Source organism: Ctenopharyngodon idella, chromosome 8, assembly GCF_019924925.1.
Source record: "Ctenopharyngodon idella isolate HZGC_01 chromosome 8, HZGC01, whole genome shotgun sequence".
Taxonomy (NCBI): Eukaryota; Metazoa; Chordata; class Actinopteri; order Cypriniformes; family Xenocyprididae; genus Ctenopharyngodon; species Ctenopharyngodon idella.
The window spans coordinates 2,992,497-3,020,000 of NC_067227.1; the positions used below are offsets into that span (position 1 = coordinate 2,992,497).

At 38.6% G+C, this 27,504-nt stretch overlaps 2 protein-coding genes across 3 annotated transcripts in view; both read right to left on the bottom strand.

Annotated features, from left to right (window-relative positions):
* The window catches only part of acsl2 (acyl-CoA synthetase long chain family member 2), a 34,126-nt gene extending 8,789 nt beyond the window's left edge, over positions 1-25,337 (bottom strand). The window contains exons 1-11 of the mRNA XM_051902256.1: positions 25,161-25,337; positions 10,707-10,954; positions 8,814-8,928; positions 8,208-8,272; positions 8,004-8,105; positions 5,668-5,767; positions 5,370-5,548; positions 3,655-3,687; positions 1,856-1,907; positions 1,581-1,654; positions 1,010-1,087 (exon numbers count right to left, since the gene is read on the bottom strand). Coding sequence (XP_051758216.1) covers positions 1,010-1,087; positions 1,581-1,654; positions 1,856-1,907; positions 3,655-3,687; positions 5,370-5,548; positions 5,668-5,767; positions 8,004-8,105; positions 8,208-8,272; positions 8,814-8,928; positions 10,707-10,952 — 1,044 coding nt within the window. The 5' untranslated portion in view covers positions 10,953-10,954; positions 25,161-25,337. The remainder of the gene's footprint in view (positions 1-1,009; positions 1,088-1,580; positions 1,655-1,855; positions 1,908-3,654; positions 3,688-5,369; positions 5,549-5,667; positions 5,768-8,003; positions 8,106-8,207; positions 8,273-8,813; positions 8,929-10,706; positions 10,955-25,160) is intronic.
* Positions 25,338-27,418: 2,081 nt separating this feature from the next.
* prkg1l (protein kinase cGMP-dependent 1, like) overlaps positions 27,419-27,504 on the bottom strand; it is a 32,582-nt gene continuing 32,496 nt past the window's right edge. For both annotated transcript variants that reach the window (XM_051902261.1, XM_051902263.1), the window contains one exon: positions 27,419-27,504. This exon is cut by the window's right edge and continues 1,020 nt beyond it. The gene's annotated coding sequence lies outside the window, so the exon portion shown is untranslated.

The following is a 27,504-nucleotide window of genomic DNA, read 5'->3' on the forward strand; positions in this document are numbered from 1 at the left end:
AAACAGTTATTTTAAATTGTAATAATATTTCACAATTTTACTTTTTTTTTTTTTTTTACTTTGATTAAATAAATGAAGACTTCAAAAACAATAAAAAAAAAACTATTACAAACTTTTAACCAGTAGTGTAAATATACTATTCATGTTGATTAATAATTTCATACTACATTATTGTTGCTTTATAAAATTTGACATGTTAAAAATGCATTTTTTTTTACACTTTTAATAAATGTTCCTGACCTTATTGTACACCATCAGAGCATGTTATTCTAAATACAAAATTTCAGTGTGAACAAACTACTCACACTATTTACACTACATTATTATTTATAATACAGGGCTGTTGAATGCTTGAATCTGATTGGATGACAAAGGTGTGCAATTATTTTCAGGGAAACGCACAGCTAAAGTAGTTCCAGGCAGGTCTTGACCGCATTACAGTTCCATATCACTTCGCCAAATGATTTCAGTTATTTCAAAAGGTCCTTACAGCCTATAACAGCAAAAGAACCAAAACCCACAACGACACCGACCAAGCAAATAAATATAGTAAACAATAGGATGAAAACGTCAAATTATTTCCATGTTTTAATTACGTTTTATTATGAATGGAAAGCACATACTCTCTTTCTCCCGCTCTCTCTCAATCAAACACACACACAGTACCGACACACACTCGCACAGAAACGTGCTGTCAAGCGCTGCTCTGATGATTTTATCAGTACATTTACAGTAATAATAATAATAATAATAATATAAAACAATACTATACTATCCAAATATATTTAATCCAATCAAAACCAGAGGGGGAAAAAAAAAAAATCTCAGAAGTCATGTTCTATATTATTTCTCTTTTATTTATTTATTTATTTATTTATTTAGCTCCATTCAGAAACGGTCACATTAAATTACTGAAGTGGTCTATGAATATAGTTTCATAAGCAAAAACTGTGGTGATGATGATGATGAATGTCAGAATTAGTTATTAAGAATCAATAAGTGGGGTTACCTGGATCATACGCTCAAACATGTGGGCGAGTGGCAGATAGGAGATGGACACATCCTCTTGACGAATCACAAAGTAGCCCTGGTGAGTGTGCATATAAAATATGACATGAATGGACAACTTAATGACTTATGACTTAAATGGACAATAAACATATTGATTAGACAAGCTGATTAGATATAACTGGTCAATTCTGCATTTTCTCTGGCATTTTCCCATGCATACTCTGCATGGGAAAATGCCAGTGAAAATGCAGAATTGACCAGAACTAGCAGCAGTTTTAAGAAGTAGTTCATTAATGAGAGAACAATATGCAGTCCGTTTTACCATTTTAACACACAACCTGCAGAAAAGAGGAACAAAGAGCGTTCTAAACAGGACTTGAAAGAGAAAGAGGCCTCATGGGAAACACAAGGTCTCTATTAAAGAAAAAAAACAGAAGGAAGAGGAACAGGACAGAAGATAAGATGAAAGCTACGGAGAGATGAAGTTTAGGAGGGGAAATGTCACAAGTTGAAGGATAAGAGAGCAAAGAAAGCAGACATACAGGAAGCTGAAATCTCTCTGAACTGACCTCAAGGATCTTGATGACAGAGGAGGTGTTTGAGGCGATGTTGCCGTGAGTTATCATGGCTCCTTTAGGCTTTCCTACATCAAACAAAAGAAATGCATCTAAACCCATATACATATCATGGTCATATTATGATATTAAAGGGTTTCAAATTCACAGGTTATTGTACCACACAATAAACTGAACACATGTGAAATTTGATTATATATTACAACAGCTCAAAGAACGACCCATAAAATGAATCCAATAGTGTGAGCAGGATGTTTGTTGGTCGGTACCTGTGGTCCCACTGGTGAAACACACAACAGCCAGATCTTGAGGTTTAGGAGGCTGAAGCAATACAAAAACAAACAAACAAATTCAAATCTAGATCAAGATGTCTCTACAAAGTAAAAGTCTAAGGGCCTATTTACACTTCGTGAATTATCTCTGATCGGATAGCTATCCGATCGTGAAAATAGAAGGTGTAAATGCCCTCTGAAACACCATCGAGATGGACTGCAATCCAATCTCACAAACACATGAGGTGGTTTGATACGCTTTCCAGATGCAACTGGGTAAGTGTAAATGCATCTGGTTGTTGTGATCCAGTGCTGATACCGCTCTCTCTCCTATTGTGGTCTTTGATCTTGAAATTAGTTGATGTTAAATAAAAGGCAGTGAAAATAGCATATTTTCTTAGCGATAGATGCTATTTACACTTGGTGAAAATAGTGATATATTCTATTTACACCATGTAAAAGTATCAGTTCTTTGCAATAAGTGTAATTAGACGCTATCTGTAGGCTACTTTATATTGGCAGATACTGTTTGCACCTCAGTATTTTTGTACAACAGGATGCAATAATATTATTAGTGTGTAAATGATTATATTTATTAAAATTATTAAATTGATTGCCTTATTGGGAGAATAAAACCCCTCCCTACAACTATCCCTAACCCAATAAATACTTTTAATACTATTAAACACTCATTATACAGTTTTTTTTTTTTTTTTTTTTCCACTTTTAGAACTTTTTTTTTTCATTTTTATTGAAAATAAATGCCTTTCTGGTGTGATATGTGATGGGAAAGTGGAGAAGAGCGAGCTTGGCAAAAGGTGGATTCAAACCCGCGTCGATCGTGTTAAAAGCCAGTACTCGCTACTGATGCGCCACTTAAGACACTGAATTCCATGTGTATTATTTTTAAACTTGAGTGGCCCAACCAGACATTGGTGGGCGGAGCTAGTGTAAATAGCGTTTGCCAACAAGAGACGGTATTTGCACTTAGTAAACGCTGTAAATAAAATTGTGTATCTGTAGCCAATAAGCTCGCTTGCTCAACATTTAAACAGTCTGGTTCAGTGTTCGGTGTAAGCTTGTCCCTCTGAACTCCTCCACCTCCCCCAGCACCACCTGTCTAGATCTGCTATGAGGGATACTATGCATGTCTATTTGTGCAGCAGTAGCAAAAATCTCACGGGGTATTCACACACAGAATGTGTTTTTGCACTCCACTGCGCTGCTTTCTCATTGTTTTTCTATGTGAACGTGCTAGATGAGCATGCTGGATGCTTGCACTCACATCTCGCTTCATTTGCAGCATCTCAGCATTCTAAAAGTGTGCCGTTCAAGTTCAAAAAACATGTCTGTAGACCAGGGGTTCTCAACTCCGGCCCTCCAGTGTTTAGCTATAACACTAATCAAACAAACCTGAAGCTAATCAAGGTCTTCAGTATTACTAGAAATTAAGTTACAGGTAGGCAAGTTTAATAAAGATTGGTTGTAAACTCTGCAGGAAAGTGGAACTCGAGGGCCAGAGTTGAGAATCCCTGCTCTACACCTTACTTTTTTTGTTTCCCTTAAAAATAAAACGTGTTCTGTGTGAACAGTCCCTTACAATCTTAAGCAGCATGTCTGTGTATGTCTTGGCAGTAGCAAGTCTCTGTTCTTGATAACAGCAGCAATAGAGTGTTGCAGATCTAGTCAGCCAAGACCAAATACATTAATACTGTCACATCCATCAACATGCTAAAACTGCTCTGAGATTTATCATAACTGATCTAGCAAAAAGGAGAAAAACAAGGAGCTCTTACCACAGGTGGCTTTAAGTTTTCTCTTCCCAGATCCTGCAATGCATACACACACATATTTGGATCAAACACAGAGCTTTTTTTCAAAGTTGTAAATAAAACAAAGATCACTGGAGTATGTTTTATTAGAAAATACTATTTCAGTCCTTCTATTTCAAAATGTCATGTTTAAATCAATGTTACTTGCCATTTCTTTGTAATTATTTGTGGAATTTACAGGCAATTTCTGATTGAAAACTGTTTTATAGTAAATCCTACATCAATTTTTTTTCAGTGCCTCATAATCATGTCTTTATGACCAGCAAATAGACTGTAAAGAGGAAAAACAGGATTTTTCTTGCTCATTTGAAATATGAGGTTGACATGCCATGCAGACTTAAAGGGATAGTTCACCCAAAAATGAAAATTATCCCATGATTTACTCACCCTCAAGCCATGCTAGGTGTGTATGACTGTCTTCTTTCAGACGAACACAATCTGAGATATATTTAAAAATATCCTGGCTCTTCCAAGGTTTATAATTGTTGTGAATGGGGGGGCCGCGTTTTGAAGCCAAAAATAATGCATCCATCCATAAAAAAAGTAATCCATACGACTCCAGGGGGTTAATAAAGGCCTTCTGAAGTGAAGCGATGCGTTTTTGTAAGAAAAATATCCATATAATATCCATAACTTTATAAATTCAAATAACTAGCTTCCGGTGGACGACCGTACGCAGAATGCGCAAGTCAACTTGCGCCAAATGAGTAATCCCTGACGCGATGTATGACGCAGGTTGTAGGAGTAGTGTAAGCTTAGACGTCTCTTGCGGTTCAAACAAATAGGGCTGTGCAACAAACTCAAGCTCCTCTTCTCTTACATCGAAATCCTCTGAAATTTCTCTTTAAAAATTATCGTTTTAGACTTATAATCCGTGACCACTGATTTATTTTGCTCTATCCTCTGCGCCTCTGTGTTCGTCATTACGTTGTGCGCCTGAGGATATCAAACGATGCTCTTCCGCCGCAAATCGACTTCCAAGCTAGACGAAGCTAGTTATTTAAATTTATAAAGTTTTAAATATGGATATTTTTCTTACAAAAACGCATCGCTTTGCTTCAAAAGGCCTTTATTAACCCCCTGGAGTCGTATGGATTACTTTTTTTTTTATGGATGGATGCATTATTTTTTACTTCAAAACACAGCACCCCATTCACAACCATTATAAACCTTGGAGGACTAAGAATATTTATTAATATACCTCTGATTGTGTTCGTCTAAAAGAAGATAGTCTTACACATCTAGAATGGCTTGAGGGTGAGTAAATCATGGGATAATTTTCATTTTTGGGTGAACTATCCCTTTAATGTTCACAACTCAAAGCTCATAAGTCAATGAACAACAGCAGTAATTTCAATAACCACCCGTCATCCATGTTTACCGCCAAATAACTTCATGTTATCCATATTAAGTTTTCAGCAACTTGGTCCACCTTGAATAATGCCAGTGTGAACTACACCAGCACACAGAGGATAGTCAATCACATACACATATTAAGACCATTTGCATGTAATAGTCTTAAAGGCCTGTTCAATTGTTAGTGTCAGACAGAAGGTGGAAATTGGCCATGAAAAAGTAAAATTACTACAAAAATGCTGTAAAATAAAAAATAAAAAAAGCTCAGTTATTTTATCTTGATATTTTGTGTCACTGCAATTGCATTAAATACTATTCCTGACCATAATCTGTAAGAGCTGTAGTATCTCCACACCGCACTTCCTTCCTCTCTCCACCAGGGTGGCGCTGAAGGGGTTGAAGAGCACCAGACAGGAGAGAGTGGGGGTCACACCCTTCTCCTTGTTCTTTAATAGAGATTCTGCCTTATCCTCCTTATCACAGATCACCATAGAGACCTCCGCTGGAGAGAGATATAAGACGAGATGAAGCTCAAAAAGTGCTGTGATGTAAATTAGAGCACTGTAGCTTCAATATAAGACAATATAAGAATGAGGTCATGTGCCTGTCCATCTTACTCACCCAGGTTAAGGATGTGAACCATGGCTTCTAATCCAAGAGTATCGTACAGAGGCACCAGAGCCATGGAGAATGTGTAGCAGGCCAGCTCTGCAATTACCCACTGCAGCCAGCAGGGGGAGACAAACAAAGCAGGAACATATTAGAAACATCCAGTTCTAATCCACCTGGAGAAATCTCTCTGTTAGCATTCCCATTCTCCTCAATGGCAGTGTGACTGTCAGAAGTATGTGACTTGGCTCACAGCCATTCAATGATTCAACCGATTAGTGAAAATGCTTCTATTTAGCTTTTTATTTAATAAAAACAGAATTGAAATGAAAAAAAAGAGTCATTACAAATTACATTATCAGCATAACAATTTGAGTGAAAAGTTGAGCTGAAAAATGTAAATGAAAATCAATATGGTTTAACATTTTGCAAAACCTGATGATGACAATGTTATCCAGCATGATTTGAGTATGATCCAAAGATTTTTGCTTCAATGAAAGCAAGAAAATATTACCTTTTGCATTTTTTAAAATCTCTGTCAGCTTCTTTGTATATTTTAATTGCGAAAACTATAGTTGAGTTAAAGGGGTGGTTGATTATGATTTCACTTTTTTAACTTTAGTTAGTGTGTAATGTTGCTGTTTGAGCATAAACAACATCTGCAAAGTTACGACACTCAAAGTTCAATGCAAAGGGAGATATTTTCTTTTACAGAAATCATTGTTTTAGGACTAAAACAAATGGCTGGTAGGGACTACAACAAGCTTCTTCCTGGTTTGTTGACAGCACAAACTCCGAAATTTACATAAACCCTGCCCCCGAGAACATGCAACAAAGGGGCTGAGGCCATGTTGGGCTGCTTTAGAGAAGAGGAAGAGTTGTTGTAGTAGAGTGTTGTTACCATGCCGTCATTTTATGCCAGACGGCTTCACAAACGAGGGTCAATTCGACGCTGGATTTGCACAAAAGATTAACATGACGGCACATTCTAGTCGATGAGCTGAATCAACTCCACAGCGACTACATAAATTTATCCACAAACCGTTCAGAAATGTCCATTTGCTTTCTATAACTTCTTCCTGAGTCTCTCCATCAGTGTTCGACTCCGTTTTGAACAATGTAAGGCTGAACACCGTTACTGACAATCCTCAATTTGGCTGCGTGAGATTATCCAGCTTTGTTGTTGTTGAACAACCGAAGCACGAGCTGTTAAAGCTCTGCCCTCTTCTGGAAAGGGGGCCGGGAGCAGCAGCTCATTTGCATTTAAAGGGACACACACAAACTGCGTCTTTTTTCTCACACCCAAATAGGGAGATGGTCCGCACTGCAAAACACGAGATCCAGGGGGCGAGGTTGGATTCAGATCCAAATACTCCCACTTTACATATCCCTAAACCTACCCGTCTCCACCCCCTGGATCTGGATCCAACTCCTCCCACTTTACATATCCCTAAACCTACCCGTCTCCGCCCCCTGGATCTGGATCCAACTCCTCCCACTTTACATATCCCTAAACCTACCCATCTCCAACCCCTGGATCTGGATCCAACTCCTCCCACTTTACATATCCCTTAACCTACCTGTCTCTGCCCCCTGGATCTCGTGTGTTCTGCAGTGAGGGGCTACTGCAAATAGGGGCAAATTTGACAAGCTATAATGAATGATTTATGGGGTATTTTGAGCTGAAACTTCAGTCACATTCTGGGGACACCAGAGACGTATATAACATCTTGTGAACAGGGGCATAATAGGTCCCCTTTAAAGAATCTAAAAATATAAAAAACTAAATAAGATATTAAGACCCATCTTTACTTCAAGGGTATCAACAGAATAAAACTGTTCTTAGAGTAGAAGAAATATTACATTCCAAAAAATATTTTTGACAAAGACATCTGACATGTACTCTGACCTGTCTGACATACTCTGGGAGTGTTTTTTTCCCCTGACTTTTTGTAAAAAAGGATCATGATCAATGTTACAAATTTGTGACCTAGAAATAGCACAAAATCTTAAATATTTCTTAGTCATTTCATGACATTGATTTTCTTTTTTCCAGGTTTAAATGAAAAAATTTAAATGACTTAATTTAATGATAGCAGACTTTCAATTTAATCTAACACTTTTTAATCTATCATTTTTTTCCATCAGCAGTTACATAAACATTTGTTTCAGAGGCAGAAAAACTTGATTAAATATTATAAAAACACTTTGCATATAATAATTGGTTTGGAATCATTGTGATTTTTAAATGTTTTTAAATTATATTTTTAAAATATTCAAATAGAAAAGTTATTTTAAATGGTAATATTTCTCAATATTACTGTTTAAGACATCAAGATGTGTCGTACCTCTGGTCTGTTTTGGGCATAGATGCCCACAAACTGCTGAGGGTTTGGTTTGCAACCTTTCGCTAACAGACCTGATCCCAACACCTGTGCCCTTTCTGCGACCTGTAACAAACGCATTGTCATGATAGTCACTCAGAGCGTTTTTTTTAGGTTATTACATGATTATTACAGTAGTTAATGTGTTATAACATGCATTGCTCTCACCTCAGTGTAAGAGATCCACTGATAGGGCTCTCTGGGTTTCCTGAAGCCAAGACACGGGCCGTCACCTGCACAGCACAAATAATACTGTTAGTTATTATATGGCTCTCTGGAATACTTGATTCTGACTATGTTATACTTTAAACATTTATATATTTTATAATGATTACTAGCTACTGAACTGTATAACTGGCAGATTTTCTATGTTGCTCTATGTCCTTTGTGTCCTGATAACATTGTACATGTTTGTCTGCTGTTCTAAAATTAATAGTCTTTTAGCTTCAATCCAGATGCTTTCTATGTTCCATAAATCCAAACACAAAAAAACTTCAAACACAAGCAATCGACTACGAATCTATTTCACAATCCCTTCACTGAAGGGAGCTACATGTGATGAAAGCATTATCGATCCAAGAAAGCCTTGCAGAGCACTGAAGTAAATGAAAAGAAAGGAAAACTGAGAAACCATTGAATTCGTCTAGGTTCAACAGATGTCACCACTACAGAAATTGAAATAGTCACTCAAAGTGTTTTTTCTGTATAATTATACTAGCTTTTTAAAGAGGACAAGAGACACTGTGGTTGTGTTTGTTTGAGTATTACACAGACCTGCTATCCGCAGTCCTCTCTGGAACATGTCGTAAGCGGTCTTTGTGTCCTCGTAGTAGAACTCCAGCAGATTGTCATCCTTGAGTAAAGCGGAGCGCCTACAGCTCTGGTCTCCCTGGAAACACACACGTGGACATAAGCATGTGTTAATATAGCATCAATCATTCAAACTGATACGCAAAGCTCCTCATCTCGTTCAGTATACTGTGCACAGCATAAAAATTTGATGCATGTTCAAATAACTTACAACTCGTGCAGTAAGCTACCCAAACACACTGTGTGCAATACTGTATGCCGCAATGCACTCACCTTGACCTTCCATTTCCAATGTGATGAATAAAACAGAAGCAATGTTAAATATTTTTTAATACCTCTTTCTGCAGCTGAAAAAAAAAAATGGCATTAGTTGGGTTTTGCAGCCTGATAAGACTGTTCTGTTGGCTAGTTTTCAAAGGGATTTTGGTCACTTTTCAGCTAGACAGGCAGACCAGCTTGACCAGCTCAGCAAGACCAGCCTGACCAGGAAGACCAGCTTAAATCAGCAAAGACCAGCAAACCAGTTTAGGCTGATTTAAGCGGGTATATAAGCCCTCTCCCAAAAGGGCCGCCAAATTGATGAGTATGTAAGAGACTTCTTAGAGCTGTCTTCCACCATGTATTTGGATGATGCATTGCTGATGGAAATATTTCATGTAGGTCATTGTATTCTAAGATGCATTGGGATGTGAACAACTGCACGATTAAGCAATACATCCACTATGCTCTCCTGCTTAGTCAATCAACCCCCGAAAGACCATTTATCCTTCTTGTAATTCCCGAGCCTTTATCCCGAGTCCATTCCAGTGTGTGAAATCTCTAAACCTATTCCAGCCCCAGAGTCAACTGCTGAAAATGCTACGTTGACAATTATGGCCACAACCATATTGTGTGTGTGGGCTGCACATACATCGGCTCCAGCTCCTGACCAGAATCCAGTAAAGGCTCCAGCCCCTGACGAGAGTCCAGTAAAGGCTCCAGCCCCTGACCAGAGTCCAAGGACAGCTCCAGCCCCTGACCAGAGTCCAGGAAAGGCTCCAGCCCCTGACCAGAGTCCAAGGACAGCTCCAGCCCCTGACCAGAGTCCAGGAAAGGCTCCAGCCCCTGACCAGAGTCCAAGGACAGCTCCAGCCCCTGACCAGAGTCCAGGAAAGGCTCCAGCTCCTGACCAGACTCCAGGAAAGGCTCCAGCTCCTGACCAGACTCCAGCTCCTGACCAGACTCCAGTGAAGGCTCCAGCCCCTGACCAGATTTTAGGGAAGGCTCCAGCTCCAGTCCAGAGTCATATGCCCACTCTCGTCTCCGAACTCAGCCCAGTGCCCGCTCTCGTCCCAGAGCTTACCCATGAACCCACTCCAGAGTCATTTTCAGCTCATGAGCCTGATTCAGAGTCCTATTCAGCCCATGAACTTGCTCCAGAATCCACTTCAGCCCCTGAGTCCGCTTCAGCCCATGAGCCCGCTCCAGAGTCCACTCCCATTTTCTACCCCATGGGGGGGGGGGGGGGGGGGGGGGGGGACAGAGCTCAATCCTTCCTATGCCCCTGAGCTACCTGCACCACCATGGCCCTCTGAACCGCCGGTGCCCCCTTGGTCTCCTGAATTGCCAGCGCTCCCTTGGTTTCCTGAACTGTTGGCTCCGCCCTGGCCCCCTGAACTACCAGCACCACCTTTGAGGCATCCTGTTCTGCCGAAGCCGCCCCTTGTCAGCCTCCAGGGCGCCCACCGTCACACCCATTGGATGTTTTATGCCACGAGGATAACTCATTTATTTCAGATAGTTGGCAAGTTGTAATATATATATAAATTTTTTATTTCAGCTTTATTTCAAGTTTTAGTTAATAACAACAACACTTACCTGTACAGGTATAGACTGGGCCTGAAGGTCACATGGAGGCTGGATTGGTCGAGGTCTGGTCACCAGCCAATAGGTTGTGAGAGAGGCTAGCGCTCCCAACCCAATGATAGAGGATGGAGAGAGGGACAGAGAGGAAAGAGAGAAGGACGAGGGGAGAGACGGAAGGAGGGTCTTTAGATTGTCCACTTCAGAATTTCCGTTTCCTCCACTGAAACGCAGGGAACGTAACCACTCCTGAAACTGCATAGCTGTGAGAAAAACACAGATTCACTGCCATCACCATCATCATAAGAGTAAAATAGTGAACAATCCCTTTAATGTCATCTGTTGATTTGTTTTTTCCATCATTGACACATGCTTTGGCACTATTGTACGTAAAACAGTATATTTATAATATTTTATTCATTCATACATTTACATTTTATGTACACTTATTTTACTTGTTTTTAAATTTATTTAATACTCGCCATAATTGCTGAAAAACCTGATCAAAATGTGTAATTTCTGCGGTACTATTGGCATAGAAAAAAAAAATAAAAAATAAAGATTGTTCTAACAGTTTACAAACAGGTAGTCCTGTCCTCAACTCAGACCATTGGTTGAATCAATGTTATGTCCGGCTGCTCAGACAAATACATTACTATTCTGTTTGGTGATAGTGGCATAGAAATGACATTTCATCTTTAACCATAGAAAAAGAACATCAAAACACTGTCATTCTATTTACTGGAGTCAAATATGCTGAATTGGCCTTGTAATACCAGCACTCCAATAACCATCCTCAAAGCTGTTAGAAGTGCTCTTTTTTTTAGATAATAAATGGCTGTTAACACGAGTCCTGACACTCTCTTGAAATCCTGATTTTTTTTTCCATTTACTTTAATTTTTATCCTTTTGTAACATAACTTTGAATAAATGCACAAATGGTAAATGTGCATAATAAAAGGGGGGAAAAAATTGTTAAAATAACCGTTTCCATGACCTGGAGTGACCTACTGCTTATAAAACATGCGTGGCAACATCATTATGATAAAAGATGTAGTTCATTACTCTAACTGTATGCTGAAATGATTTGTTGTAAAGAGGTCTGTGAACAAAACCTGAATGAAAACCACTCAGCCTTGAGAGAAGCCAACAAATGTTTTGGGCCTCATTTGAATACCAGGAGGAAGTAATGATGATTGGACGACACACAACAGGCGCTCGGGTAACTTTCGGCCATTTTCTAGCAGGCAGCCAAAACACAAACATAAGCAGGTGTGAATGTGTTGCAGGACACACAGAAGGACGGGTGGAGATGAAGAGAGCTGCATGTGTGAGAGGTGTGTTTTCTCACTGACAGGTTGCAAATGAATTTTAATGCTGTCCAGCAGCAGAACCTGACACTGATGAAGAGAGTACAGTCACCATTGATTTAGTGGTGAGATGGGGTGACTGGGAGGCCCGAGTGTGAATGAGTGTGATCGCCTTTACCAATGAGACAATCTGTAACGATCACATGAGACGACCCAAACACGGTCATTTCCTGGGACTTGATTCACAGTCTCACAGAATGTCTTTCTCTCTCTCTCTCTTTCTCTCTCGCCCAAATAAACCCCCTCATCTCACCCCTCCCCCTCTCTTTTCTAACCTCTCACCCACTTCCTCCCCCCCATTAAAGAACAGGAGGATAAAGAGTGATGTCATCACCCTTCGCCCTGTATTGGTATTCCCACAGTGAGGGGGAAAATGCCCTCCCCCCACCCCTTTCTCTCCTTAAATGCCACCACAGCAAGTGCCATGATGTTTGCCTCCAGAATACTTAACACTAGAGACGCCAAAGCCAGCTAGAGTCACAACTAAATGTTTAGTGTGGGACAGATACAGGGTTTGTAATGACCTCTAGACAGCTGACGGGTGTATATATATATATATATATATATATATATATATATATACACAAACAATACAACTTTATAAGGACTAATAAGACAAAATATATATATTACTCATATTTACAATAATAGTATAATGATATGGACTCAAAATTCATTAAAAACAGAGAATGTCCACACCACAAAAACTCCGATATCTTTGGACACATATTTTATAAACCCATATTTTACCCCATTACCATTATTAATAAAGTATTTATATATAAGTGGCATAGATTATTACCCTAATTATCCTATGCCGTCATATTCAAAGAGTAAGTGCCTAATTTGGAGCTTTAACATTAAATTCATGTGCAGTCACAGATGTGTGTATATCAGCTATTTTACAATGGTTCAGGAAAATCTGCACCAATATTAAACATTTAAATTAATGCTGTCTAACGATTAATCGCATCCAAAATAAAAGTTTGTGTTTACATAATATATGTACAGTATCTCACAGAAGTGAGTACACCCCTCACATTTTTGTAAATATTTATATTTATATATCATGTGACAACACTGAAGAAATGACACTTTGCTACAATGTAAAGTAATGAGTGTACAGCTTGTATAACAGTGTAAATTTGCTGTCCCCTCAAAATAACTCAACACACAGCCATTAATGTCTAAACCGCTGGCCACAAAAGTGAGTACACCCCTAAGTGAAAATGTCCAAATTGGGCCCAATTAGCCATTTTCTCTCCCTGGTGTCATGTGACATGTCAATGTTACAAGGTCTCAGGTGTGAATGGAGAGCAGGTGTGTTAAATTTGGTGTTATCGCTCTCACTCTCTCATACTGGTCACTGGAAGTTCAACATGGCACCTCATGGCAAAGAACTCTCTGAGGATCTGAAAAAATGAATTGTTGCTCTACAAAAAGATGGCGTAGGCTATAAGAAGATTGCCAAGATTCTGAAACTAAGCTTCAGCACGGCGACCAAGACCATACAGCGGTTTAACAGGACAGGTTCCACTCAGAACAGGCCCCTGTCCCAAAAAAAGAAGCCTCTTCTAAATATGATGCACAAGAAAGCCCGCAAACAGTTTGCTGAAGACAAGCAGACCAAGAACATGGATTACTGGAACCATGTCCTGTGGTCTGATGAGACCAAGATAAACTTATTTGGTTCAGATGGTGTCAAGCGTGTCTGGCAGCAACCAGGTGAGGAGTACAAAGTGTGTCTTGCCTACAGTCAAGCATGGTGGTGGGAGTGTCATGGTCTGGGGCTGCATGAGTGCTGCCAGCACTGGGGAGATACAGTTCATTGAGGGAACCATGAATGCCAACATGTACTGTGACATACTGAAGCAGAGCATGATCCCCTCCCTTCGGAGACTGGGCCGCAGGGCAGTATTCCAACATGATAATGACCCCTACTGAGCATCTGTGGAGCATCCTCAAACAGAAGGTGGAGGAGCGCAAGGTCTCTAACATCCACCAGCTCCGTGATGTCGTCATGGAGGAGTGGAAGAGGACTCCAGTGGCAACCTGTGAAGCTCTGGTGAACTCCATGCCCAAGAGGGTTAAGGCAGTGCTGGAAAATAATGGTGGCCACACAAATTTACACTGTTATACAAGCTGTACACTCACTACTTTACATTGTAGCAAAGTGTCATTTCTTAAGTGTTCACATGAAAAGATATAATAAAATATTTACAAAAATGTGAGGGGTGTACTCACTTCTGTGAGATACTGTATATATAAATACACACACACACACACACACATATATATATAAAATCGCAATTAATCGTTTGATAGCACTAATTTAAATATTTAATTTATACAATTTTATTGATGAAAGTACTCTTTAAAATAATTTAAATGAATAATACATTTCAAACAGTATGGAATATACTTCTCTATTTCATATCCATAAATATGATGTGATACATATACAATACCGTTTAAAATTCTGGGGATTTTTTTGTTTTGTTTTGTTTTATTTTATTTGATCAAATATAAAGTAATAACAGTAATATTGTGAATTAGTATTAAATTAGTATAATTTTTTTTTTTAATTAGTATTAAAATAACTAGTAGTTTTTAAAATATTTTAAAATGTCATTTTTATTATTTAATATATTTTAGTGTAATTCTTTTGAGCTTTTTTGGCCCAATTTTCATGTGAGGATCTTTTGTGCTTTTTTGATCTTGGAGTTATTTTTGGATCTACGCACCACTAGAAGTTTTGTGTATTAGTATTCGTTTGGACTGTGGTCTGGTGCTTTTCCAGTTTCCTTATATATTTTAGTGTCACATGATCCTTCAGAAATCATTCTAATATGATTATTTGCTGTTCAAGAAACATTTCTTATTATTATCAATGTTGAAAACAGTTGAGCTGCTTTATATTTTTGTGGAAACCTTGATGCTTTTTTTTAAGGCAAGTTAAAATTACAGCATGCATTTGAAACTGTTTTTTATTTGTTTGTTGTAATGTCTTTATAGTCACTTTTGATCAATTGAATGCATCATTGCTGAATAAAAGTAGAGATTTGAACAGTAGTGTACATATCACATTAAACATGAGATTCAATGGATTATTAACATGCACATTTATTTATGTGACCTTACAACCTTGCAAAAAAAAAAAAAAAAAAAGAAAGAAAGAAAAGCACTTTCTATATTCCAAGGGACTTTGTAGACCCTACATGTGGTCACTTTAGAGGTGAGGGTTAAAGCAATGCAACTCCACACAGCGACATCCCTTTTCATATGACCATCTCTGCACATGCCTCTCTCTGTCACAGGTCCACAAAAGCTGGAGATAAATGGATTTTGCAGAGATGACATCTGAAAATAATTACGCGTCACAGATGAGGACAGACCACTCTCTTTCTCTCCCTCCCTCCCTCATCCATAAGGGCCATTGTCAGAGGTAGACAGGCACTATTGTGTGTTTCTGGCACTCACTTGGGAACTTAAACAGAACAAAGAAGGGAGAGAGCGACAGAGGCTATTACTCAAACTGGTGCTAAATGAACTAAAGCAGAATTCAAAAGAAAGCCCTACAGATTTACAACCTGAGGAAAACTCAAGCTCTCAAACATCCACACGGTAGATATCAACAACTCACAAAGAACAGAGATGGGGAGACAAATGTGGTATTTTAAATAAGATGCAATGTTTTGGGTTCATCTAAACAAAAATTACTTCGACTTGTCCCTCAGTCTTCCAAAAAAAAAATCACGTTCAGTAATGTACTTTCAATGGAAGTCTATGGGGCAAGGCATTCTGGAGAGTTTAAAAGCATATTAAAATGAAAAAGAGGCTGTGAAAAGTTCAACGTAATATTCTGCAGTGAACCTGGATGTCAATCATTCAGCTGAAAGAATATTGAAAATATATGTTTGCAAAAAATTCTTTTGGATCTGGGGCATAGCTAGAACTTTTTTTCAGGGGTGGCCAGGTAAGAGCCAGTGATTTCATTGGGGTGGCAAAAATAATAAATTAAAATTAAAAATCCCTGCTTTTAATCTAGAGAATCACTTAATATGCACCTAACTGTGACTGTGTGTGGAATACCTAAATGAAAATGGGGGGAAAAAAAGAAGGGAAAAAAAGTTAATTTTCATGATTTTCGTTAACAATAATAACCTTGGTACACATTACAATTTCAGGAGTGAAACCTGCATTTAAATGTGAGAGTGAATCCTTTATGACGGTCTGTTTGCGTACAGAACACAATTATCTTCCAAAATTGTGTTGATTGCACTAATGAATTAATAGAGATCAGCAGTTGATTGTTAAGCCCTGGGTATACTTTGTTTTTTTTTTATGCACAGCCTTGAAAGTACACTTCATTTGACTTGTACGCATACACAGGTGTTCGACGCATGCAAAGTTTCGACCAATCTCTCGACATGAGTTACAACCAGTGTTGGGTAAGTTACTTCCAAAAAGTAATTAATTACAAATTACTAATTACATCATCAATGTTGTATTTAAAATACTTTTCTAATTACTCTGTCTGAAAAGTATTTTAATTACTCAATAAGTAACTTACTAATTACTTCTTACCTTGACCGGATAGACAATAGAAAGGAAACTCTTTTAATAATTTAGTCAAACATGGAATAGTTTAGCCTTTTATAGCTTTTTAAAACATTTAAACTTTATTAAAACATATACTATAATACTTTTACTTACTTTATAATACTTAAATTTTTTTTAGTAACAAATAGGGATGTCACTATACCAAAAATAGTAGTCGGTACCAATACCACCAAAAGCGCACAATACTCAATACCACGGTAAAAATATATAAAAATATAAATAAAACAATGCTATATATTTTTTTTCCAGGTAGGTCTAATAGTAGTAAGTAAAAATACCACAGAAATTGAATAATCAAATATAAAATAACTCTGCATAGTCATAACTGTATAAATTAAATATAGATTAATCCTTATTAAAGCTTTTCTTTTGTTGTTTGATTATCATTTATAATACAGACAGCCAATAGTTGACAGTAGCTTGTTTTAAAGGCTGCTGTCACTAAGACCTAATGGACGGAGACAATATGCTGTTACACATGCTGTTCACATTCACATAACCAACGCGAATATACGCCAAAACGGGCATTTTGACACAACTGTGTGTGTATTTGAACGTTTATGTGTAATAAACCGCGAAAATCTGACACTCGCGAGAGGCGGCTATGTGTGTGCGCTTTGGTCGAGAGCGCGCTGACTGAAGACCGTCTCAGAGAGCGCGCGCAGTTTTTTCTCCCCAGGACATAGCTTACATTTTACCGTAATGTTCTTGCCTACCTGTGTCAAAAAAGTGAAGTAATTGGAATATTTTCATTCTGCAAAACAGTCACTCGCTTCTGCCGACATCTTCAGACAGAGACAAAGCCAACTGGTGCGAAGTTGTGAACTCGCGCAACTGCACTACAGCTAACGATTTTAAAGAGGCAGCGTTCACTTTTACCTTTAGACGACAAATTTAGATTTTAAATTCAATATTGATTATTAACTAATTTACAGTATGTAACGCAAGTGCATTATAAGTAACTAATTAAATTACCTAAAAATGAACAGTAATCCCTTACTTTACTTTTTCAGTGGATAAGTAATTTAATTACAGTAACGCATTACTTAGTAACGCGTTACACTCAACACTGGTTACAACCCATGTAGACATCTTTGTATTCTTTCATGCTAGAGTTGTACAAATGAGGGTACTTTCTAGCCTCTTCGCACAATCTCTTGTCTATGTAGGCCTCGTTCATTGCTGTAGCTTCCGGTCTGTTCTGTTTACGCAGTTTTTCCTTGACTACCTTGTGAATTAACACCGCCAGGGCACAGTTGCCACCTTGTGGATAAACTAATTACTCTAAAATTAAATGCGCATGAGCGCGGTTACAAAAATCCAGCGGTGCGCGTACTCTTCAGATGACAAAATCTGCGTCTACTGACTCTCGCATAGCCTACGCGTAAAAAATGAACTATACTTTGGGCTTCATAGTGCTGTAACGGATGCCAGCTAGTAAGAGTGTAAACCTCACTCCCTTGATCTCAAGAGGTGCATTAGCGACTGATGCTCGATCTCGCTCTGCTGAGTTTGCTCATAGCAGCTTCGCCAAGAGCGCTCTTGCAGTGTTGCCATGTCCACTTATTATAGGCATCTTTAGGCATGTTATTTTTTCCATATTATGAGGTGAAGTGACAACTTAGTTCAGCTGGAGTGTGTACATGGACTTTGTGCCAGTAAAGTCAGCTGTTTATGTGGTCAAAATGTTTGTGCAACAGGGGTGACCAAGCTTCAATCAGGGATGGCACTGGCCACTCATGGCCACCATGTAGCTATGCCCCTGCTGGAGACAAAAAGTTCCAGGAAACATGGGTTGTGGAAATGAGATGTACGACATTGAGACGGTACTGAACACACAGTTTTCAGTCAAAACTGACCCTAGACCGGCAGTAATGACCAGCTTTTCTCTCTAAAAGCAATCAGAAGCAGCAGCAGGCAGACTATAGCATTCCACGCTAGTCTCAAGTCCGTGGACAGGGGAAGGCTAGCCTTGCCCAGCCTTACACACGCTCCGCCTACGGTCCAGTCAAATTATATAAAGTGTCTACCCTGACTAAGGTCCATTAAGACCATTATCAGTGTTGTTGCGGGGTCTTCACATGTAGCAACAGGAAGCAAATGTTTTGTGGTTGTGATGCCAGGATGGTGTTGTTTCCTGTGGGGAACACTTAAACCACATTTTAGTTTAAGGTCGTAAAATGGTACCCATTAAAAAGCGTCATAAAACATTATAGGTTGTAGTTCAGAGGAGAAACCTCAGGCAGTGGGATGTTAGTGTGCTTCTGTGCAAGTAGTTGGTCTTTCATCAAGGGTCAATTTACAGCACAATGTTGTGGAAATGTTGTGACGGGAGAAGCCACTCGGATGAATAAAGAAATGCCTTGAGCACATTTTGCGCTGCTCTCATGAATGGTACCTCAGATCAAGTGCCTTATCGATGAGAGGCGTCATATTACTTTTCTAAGCGATCAGACTTACAGTTTTTCCTGGTGGATAAAATTAGTGAAAACAATCCAACAAACTTACACCGAAGGAGGAAATCGAGCCATATCTGAATTGGAGTTGGCCTCTTTTAACCAGCAGCCACCCAGAACACCCTAGCAACTGCATAGCATAATTCACAGCTAATATTTGCCTTAATATTTCTGAAGACAAAAGATAAAAAACCTATTGTATTTTGTGTACTGGACAATATATCTCATTGTGACCTCCATTTGTCAGTATCTTGTTTCACTTCAGCAGATCAACAGATAATTATTAATTCAATCGTATACGCCTGGATTGAGTTCCTCAGTATGTATTTTCAATAATGTTAAAGTCCCCCTGTGGTGAAATCACGTTTTTAATGTTGTTTATATGTCTATGTGGTGTTTTTAATATGCTTTAAGACAAACCATGTGCAAATTCATCAGTCAAAACCATTACTGAGTATTTTCTCCTTAAAACTGCAGTGAACCAAAGACTGTCTCAAATACCCAATCACGTCAACGTGCGGGCGGGCTTTAGCATATCATTAACTATGACCGCTCCGAAGAAGGCAGCTGTAACAGGAACATGGTTTGTGTAACATTAGCAACATATTATTAGCTGTTTGATAATGTAGTCAAGCCAAAGGCTAATCATATCAATTACCGTTATGTGTCCGACGTTGTAGAGGGTGACACGGGAGTGGATTTTCAAACCTCTCCCATCCCACTCCCACAAAAAAAAAAAATCCCCTCCCATCCCAATCTCATGAAAAAACTGGGGAAAAATCCTATCCTGTCCCAATCCCATAAGAATGACTCCCACTCCCGTGTTGTTTTTTTGTCCAGAATCTGTCAGTTACAGTAAAAAATACAGTACAGATCACAGCATGCCCACCTTAGTTTCATAAAAATCCAAAGTAGTTTGTTATTTTATTGAACTGAAAGCCAGCTTAAACAACGCACAGTGTGCATTGCACACAAATTAAATTTCATGTAAATCATCCATGCAAACACACGTGCACACTTTACAGTCACTGGCACTTTACGCTTCAGACATGAAGAAATTGCCGGTTGCCTTGAGCGGGCTGCTTTGCATATGTGAAGCTGAAGGCCACTCGTGCCCGAGTTAGAATAGTATTTGATAATGTCTACATGTCTTGCAGCTGGCGTATGGCATTTTCACGCCATCTTTCTCAACTTCAGACCACCCAGAAATGTATTTGAGCACAACTGAGGTATCATTTTCCGACAGTAGTCGGTGCAGCGTGGCTTTCATGTCTGACTCTGATTATGATTTTCGTGGCTAAAAAAGTTCATGGGGAAGTCTTCTTCTCCTCTTATATTATTAGTGGTTGGCATTGGCATACCAACTTGGTGCATTACCGCCACCAACTGTTACGGGTGTGAAGCATGTCATTCACTTAACCAGCCACACCAACTCCAAACAGGAACAGGAGAGCATCAAGTGACAGGGCAATTAGAATTGAGTTCAAAATTAAAATATATAGTTTATTTATATAAAAGGTATATTTGTGTATAAAGTTAGGTATCATAGTGTTATTACAATTCCCGGTCCCACCCACTCCCGCTGACATTTTTTCCTGTCCCGTCCAAATCATGTGATTAATAGTGATTTTGTTTCCCATTCCGCTGGATTCCCGAAAAATGTCGGCCTCTATGACCACTGTGCAGCGCTTACCTCAGTAAGTTGACCGAGTGGATCTCTGAGCTTGTGCTAGTGAGTGGAGGAGGCGCTAATTAGCATATTCATAGATCCGCATATAATAAATGAAGCAACAGTGTAGAGTTACATTTAAAGTCCCCTTAAAAACAAAATTTAAGTTTTTTAGCTTTTAGTATGAATATGTTAGCATTAAGGTTATGAATAAGCTGGTGTGTTCCAAAACAATGACAAAATTTGCATTTAGGAGATAAAAGCATTCAAAACTTAATCACTCACTTCCCTAAAATGGATCACAGATTTTTTTATGACATCACCGCAGACTTCAGCTTCTCATCAAATCTTCTGTCCAATCAAATGCTCTCTAGAATCTGAAGTCCCGCCTCCTACATTATCAATAGACGCTGAAGCTGCGGCTAAAATGGGTCACTTGTTCACAGATTTAGTAGTTTCTATATGGTGAATGTCACAGTGCACTATATAGAGGATAGGGAGAAATTCAGACACTGTAAATATGCCTTCCATTGACGCAAATGAAGTCCGTTTTAGCGTTAGTGTCACGTGAACCACCGCAGCGCGAGCACAGTCTGCTCCAGTCCAGAGACACGAGAGCTGATCATATGCGGCACAGATTGCAAAACGTTTGGACACATTTGAATTCTACAAACAATGCTATATTTTAAAGAAATATGGAGGAGAAACGGTTAGAGATTATGAGGGAAAAAAATGGTTTTACGAGCTCAACGGCTCTGGCGAAACGCTATTGGCTATTTTGAAAAAAGGGGAGGAGCTTCTAGATATATCCCGCCCTGTCTTCCTGTTTTATTGGAAATTATGTCAACACAGTGACTAAAGCTGCGCGTTCCAAAGCATTTCAGTGGCCCTTTAAAGGATTGGTTCACTTTCATATAAAATTTTCCTAATAATTTACTCAGCCCCATGTCATCCAAGATGTTCATGTCTTTCTTCAGTCAAAAAGAAATTAAGGTTTTTGATGAAAACATTCCAGGATTATTCTCCTTATAATGGACTTCAATGGCCTCCAAATGGTTGAAGGTCAAAATTATAGTTTCAGTGCAGCTTCAAAGGGCTTTAAACGATACCAGACGAGGAATAAGGGTCTTATCTAGCGAAACGATCGGTCATTTTCTAAAAAAAAATGTAAATGTATATGCTTTATATAAACAAATGATCGCCTTCCAAGTGCTTCCGCCAAAACCGTACTTTCGTATTCTCCAAAAAGCTTACGCTGTATGTCCTACGCCTTCCCTGTTCTACTTACGAAAAAAAAAAAAAAAAAATGTAACTGGCGCTGCGTTCGTTCCGTAAGTAGAATAGGGAAGGCGTGAACATCTTGGATGACATGGGGGTGAGTAAATTATTAGGAAAATTTTATATGAAAGTGAACTAATCCTTTAAGCTATTTTAAGGCATGAAGAATTTTTTTCACAGGAAAAAAGCGTTTAAATGTCATTTGAGTTTTAAGGGATTTAATTATTGATACAGGAGGACTTCAAGCTTAATTTTGTGACCAAACTGCCCTAACGCTACGTTCACACTGTGAGCCTTAGTGCTCAATTCTGATTTATTGCTCAGATCCCATTTTTTTTGTATAGCTGTTCACACTTGTTTTAAATGTGGCCAATATCAGATTTCAGTGTGCACAGATCATGGTCCTGAACTGACCCGCATGCGCAAAAGAAACACGGAGAACATTAAAGTAAGCGATTATGCATTATTTATAGTGTGGTCTGCTGCGGAAGCCAGCGAATTTATGTGCAGGTAACATAAAAATATAAAGACGAGGATGTGAAAAAAGAGAGCAGAGTTTTAGACATTAATGATATGAGCCCTTGTGTTTTGCTTGTATATAGAGCGGTCTCTGTAATACTTAGGAGTTCTGGCACATCACTGTCCTTCACTGACTATACCTTTCACAACTGTCTTGATGACTAGTTTGTGTATCATTGAAGTGATTCCCATGAGTGCAGAATCGTGACGAATGTTGCTCTAGAGTGACGTAAAAGTCACATGAATTCCGATAGGACTGTTCAGACTGAGGTCGCATTGAAAAACATCTGACCATCAGATTTAGGACCACATATAGAAGTGGCCCAAATCAGAATTGAAAAGATAAGATTCCATGTGGTTTGTGCCGTTCACACTGTCATGACAAAAACAGATCTGAGTCATCTAGGCCACATTTACCTGCAGTCTGAATATAGCCTAACCGCACACATAACATAGCTGAACCTCTTACAATGTCAACAAAACCTCAGGAACAACAGGCACATTGTTCGACTAAAGTCATTCAGCATCCAGGACGAACATCAATTCCCAAGTGTGTAAGGTAAAACCTCACCAGTAAAGAGTAGGAATGTGTGAGTGAAAAGTGTTAACTTTTGGAGAATGGATGGACAATGGAGAATGGCAAGAACTGAAAGAGCCCATTGGAAAGAAAACTTTAATGAGATCTCCTTAATATATTAATTGTTTCTCATTGACATCAATGACAGGATTTTGCTTGCGACTCTAATGCATGATTTTTAATTGTTTCGGTTTACAATAACATCACTGGACTGAAAACATCTCAATTAGGTCTCCTAAGCTGCAAATGAGCAACCTTTGGACAATAACATGTACTTCTGGCAGTGAATGAAATGAGGGATGTGAAATGGCAGGTTCACAGGAGGATATGATGTCATATGAAGTGGGTTCTGGAAGTGGAATTCCAGAGGATTTGAAAGGGAATATGACGAGGAGGCAGGGAATGAGAGGGCTCAGGAGATCCGAGCGCCTGCCCAATGGTTAATGAATGAAAGAGGGGGTGAATGAGAGAATGGTCCGGGTGTTCTCTGGCTGTGATTCCCAAATGAAGCATGAAGAACACAGAATCACACTGAAAAGATTTGGAGAGGAGAGGGAAGAGGGAATGGGGAGGGTGTTGCATCACAGCGGACAAATTAACTGTCTGGGAGCGGAAGAGAAATGTGGAAAAGCATTGATGCGTCCTCATGTCTGATGTAATATATAGTGAATTGTAACTGTGTCAACCCGTATAGTGGAAGTAGGTTATGTTTTTACACTGGAAAACACATTTCACAATATCGCTATGGAGAAAAATTGGAATCATATCCTGAAGAGACAGACTGCAATGTGTCTCATCCTACAGGTTGCTTTTGCTTTCATGGCTTTGTGGCTATGAGTCATTTTAAAGCATTTTCCATACCAACACCAGCCGTACTGCAAAACAAACCAATGAATTCTGGATTGTGAGAGTGTGTTACACCAACACAACCTCATTCAGCATGACTAGACATGCCACACACATGCACAACATCTACAGTGCTTCGCCAGTCTTCTACTTGGCGGGTAAAACTGGCTCTTGTTCTAAAGCAGAACATTTAAGCCGCACTATTTAGCTGGCAGCATTTTACAGTTTTTATCTCCTTGACATGCAGTAAGCACACCCTTACTTCAGTATAATATTGATCAAATCACACCCAAATGACCCAGCACAACATGAAGACAGAGCACTGAATCAATACACAAAAACAGAAACTACATAAGGTTTATTCAAAGTAGCCTATCTAGCCAAAAATTGCACTATGGTAGGCTACACTGATTGTACTTTGAGATATACCATGGTAAATTCATGTACCATAGTATTAACAAGGTACTACTACCACGGTACATCCAAAAAACAATGGTAACCATGGTACTTTTTGATTATTTTAGTGGATGTAACATCAGTTGCCCTCAAGTTCACAGAGAGATGTCATATTAGAATAACCACAAGTGTTTCCTAACGTTTGACAACCAAAAATATCTTATTTAAAAGATGGCCTTCGTATGTATATGCGTGCTTGTGTGTTTTCAAAGGGGATTTAAAAACATGAATTGCAAGGAAACAATATCTTAAAGTGTTACTACTTAAATTTGTTAAGTATTAAAGTGTTTAAAGGGATTTATAATTAATTTAGACATTTGTCACAGCGCGCTTGTTTACAAAATACGTGCACGTGTCACGCGATGACGCCAAACTATAAAAGACGAAATAATTTCATATAAAATCATATCATTCACTCAACAGACGATGTTTGGACGTTAAATTCACATTAAAGTACTTATGTATCGCTAAACAAACCAAATGTTTAATTATAAACAGGACAACGAGTGAGTCATGAATGAATGAATGAATGAATGGATTTCCATTGATGAATTTAGCAACTTATTCCGTCTAACAACTTTTTTCCCCCAAAAAAACTACGACGTTTTTCTACATTTGTACGAAATCGCTGCATTTACACAAAGTTTGTTAAAGTTTTAAGAAACTGTCTCTTACCTGTGTGTGGAATCTGGGCCACCCGTCCTCCAAAAGTTTCTCTATTCTCCTCAGACTGTGATTAAATCCCTCCCGGACCCCAGAGCCAGTGTTTAGTTCCTCACAAACACGCCCTCGCTCCCCCTCTACAGTCAGCCTGCCTCAGGCCAAACCTCCTCTAACTTCACAATACTTTCTCATCCAATTATGTGCTTTAACATATTTTTTGGCAACATCTTCCAGGAAGTTTGTAACAGAACCGGGAAACTGTATCCTTTGTGTGCTATGGAAGTTCCCATACTGATATTATACTGAACTTTAATTGATTCATCACACAAACCAAAACTATTTTATTTTTGGTGATTGGTTTTCATTGGTTTAATCAGCATTTTTGCATGTTCCATTGTTTTAATGCTTTATATAGAAAAAAAAGTTAAGCCCATAAACGTATTTTTACTGAAAATTACACTTGGTCCTGTGCAGTGCTGGTCCCTGGTACCAGGATGCCATGTAATGAAATGATGATCTTTTTCTTTCTTTTATTTTGCTGTTTTACAGTTCAAACTGCCATGTTAAAACTGGACCAGTGTGGACAGAAATAATGTCTTTTCAAATATCCTATAGAACCCTATTCAATTATACAGGAATAATGTTTGGCTATTGTTCAACTAAAGGAAATCTCAGAGGAACTATAGGAGTTTTCTGTTGGTCAGTGCAATGTTGGGGGTAACGCATTACAAGTAACAAGTAATCACATTACTTTGTTCAAGTAACTAGTAAAGTAAGGCATTACTTTTAAATTTACAACAACATATCTGAGTTACTTTTTTCAAAATAAGTAACGCAAGTTACTTTGTTTTCCCGTGTATTTACTGACAGCTCTCCTGTCCCCATGTTGAGAGAAATCGAGAGTAAGAGCAGAGGTGTTGTGTGTAAACATGCCGGTTATTGTAGTTCTAGACTAAATATCAGAGGTGGAGGACTCGAGTCACATGACCTGACTCGAGTCAGACTTAAGTCGCGCATTTTAGGACTTGAGACTTGACAAATATTAATAAAAGACTTTAATAACTTGTCTTTTGTTTAATAAATATCTGTTTTTGAACGCACCGCATCCTAACCACGTGACGCAGCAGGCAAGCATCGTGAGCTCTCTCATGGACAGAGCCGGACAGAGCATGGACAGTCGTGACTGAACATAGAAGGCGCTATGCCAAGAATAATTAAGCAAAAAAAAAAAAAAAAACGTTTTGGACATGTTAAGAGTTGACTTTGAATTGGTTTTGTGTTCATTAAACATAAAATTGGGTTAAAATCAGTGCTGACAACGTTTTCCAGTTTAACGCGTCAAAAATATTTAACGCAAACGCAGCATCCGTTTTTTCTGTCATGCTTTGGCTAGCATTACAATATATGATCACGCTCTTATTCACGCAAATGTTTTTAAACCATTTAAGCGCACTAAACGAGAAAAAGAGAACGCGCTGTCTGTGAATGTCCTGATGCACACACGCGCGCCAGAATGTCACGCTTGAACGAACAACACACCCAATAATGCCAAAAATGTCCGTTTTGTCGAGTATCCTCATTAGAGCAGCCTTGAATGAGTTAAAGTCTTAAACGAAAGTAAATAGTTGTGAGAAAGTGGGACGCGCGTGAGATCCGCGTCATGTGCGGCAGATCTTAAAGTGACAGCAACCAATGCTGTCTGTCATTGAAGAACAAAGGTAACAGAGAAAATGATCACATTTAATTTTTTGCAAGTGCAATGCATTGCAAATGGTTATTCACTGTTTATAAGAAATGTCAGCTTTTTTTTGCAATATCACTTATATGCATGTGTACAGTGTATATTGTATACACCTACACAGACACAAAGAAAATAAAAATCATACAGACCTGCAAACCCAATCATGCTTACACGAACAAACAACAACCAAAAAAACTTACAAACAATACACTTTTCACTCATACACGCGCACACACATCCACTCACAAATATTAATGAATCACACTCAATCAAATCACCTCTCTCTCTCTCTCTCTCTCTCACACACACACACACACACACACACACACAAATAAAAAGAAAAAATCAAATTTGCAAACATAACCATGCACACGCAAAGAATACACTTTTCACTCATACACACGTACACACATTTATTTTTAGATTTTTATTGTATTAACAACTCAGCTGTATGTGGACACCTTTTGAGTAGAAATGCATATTGCAATTTTTTTGTAGCAAATAAAACTCCCATAGTCCATAACTACTGTAGTTTTAACTTATTTTAATATAAATTCAGATAAATCATCAAACATTTGTATGACTTGCTAGTGACTTGTTTGACCCAAGCTACGA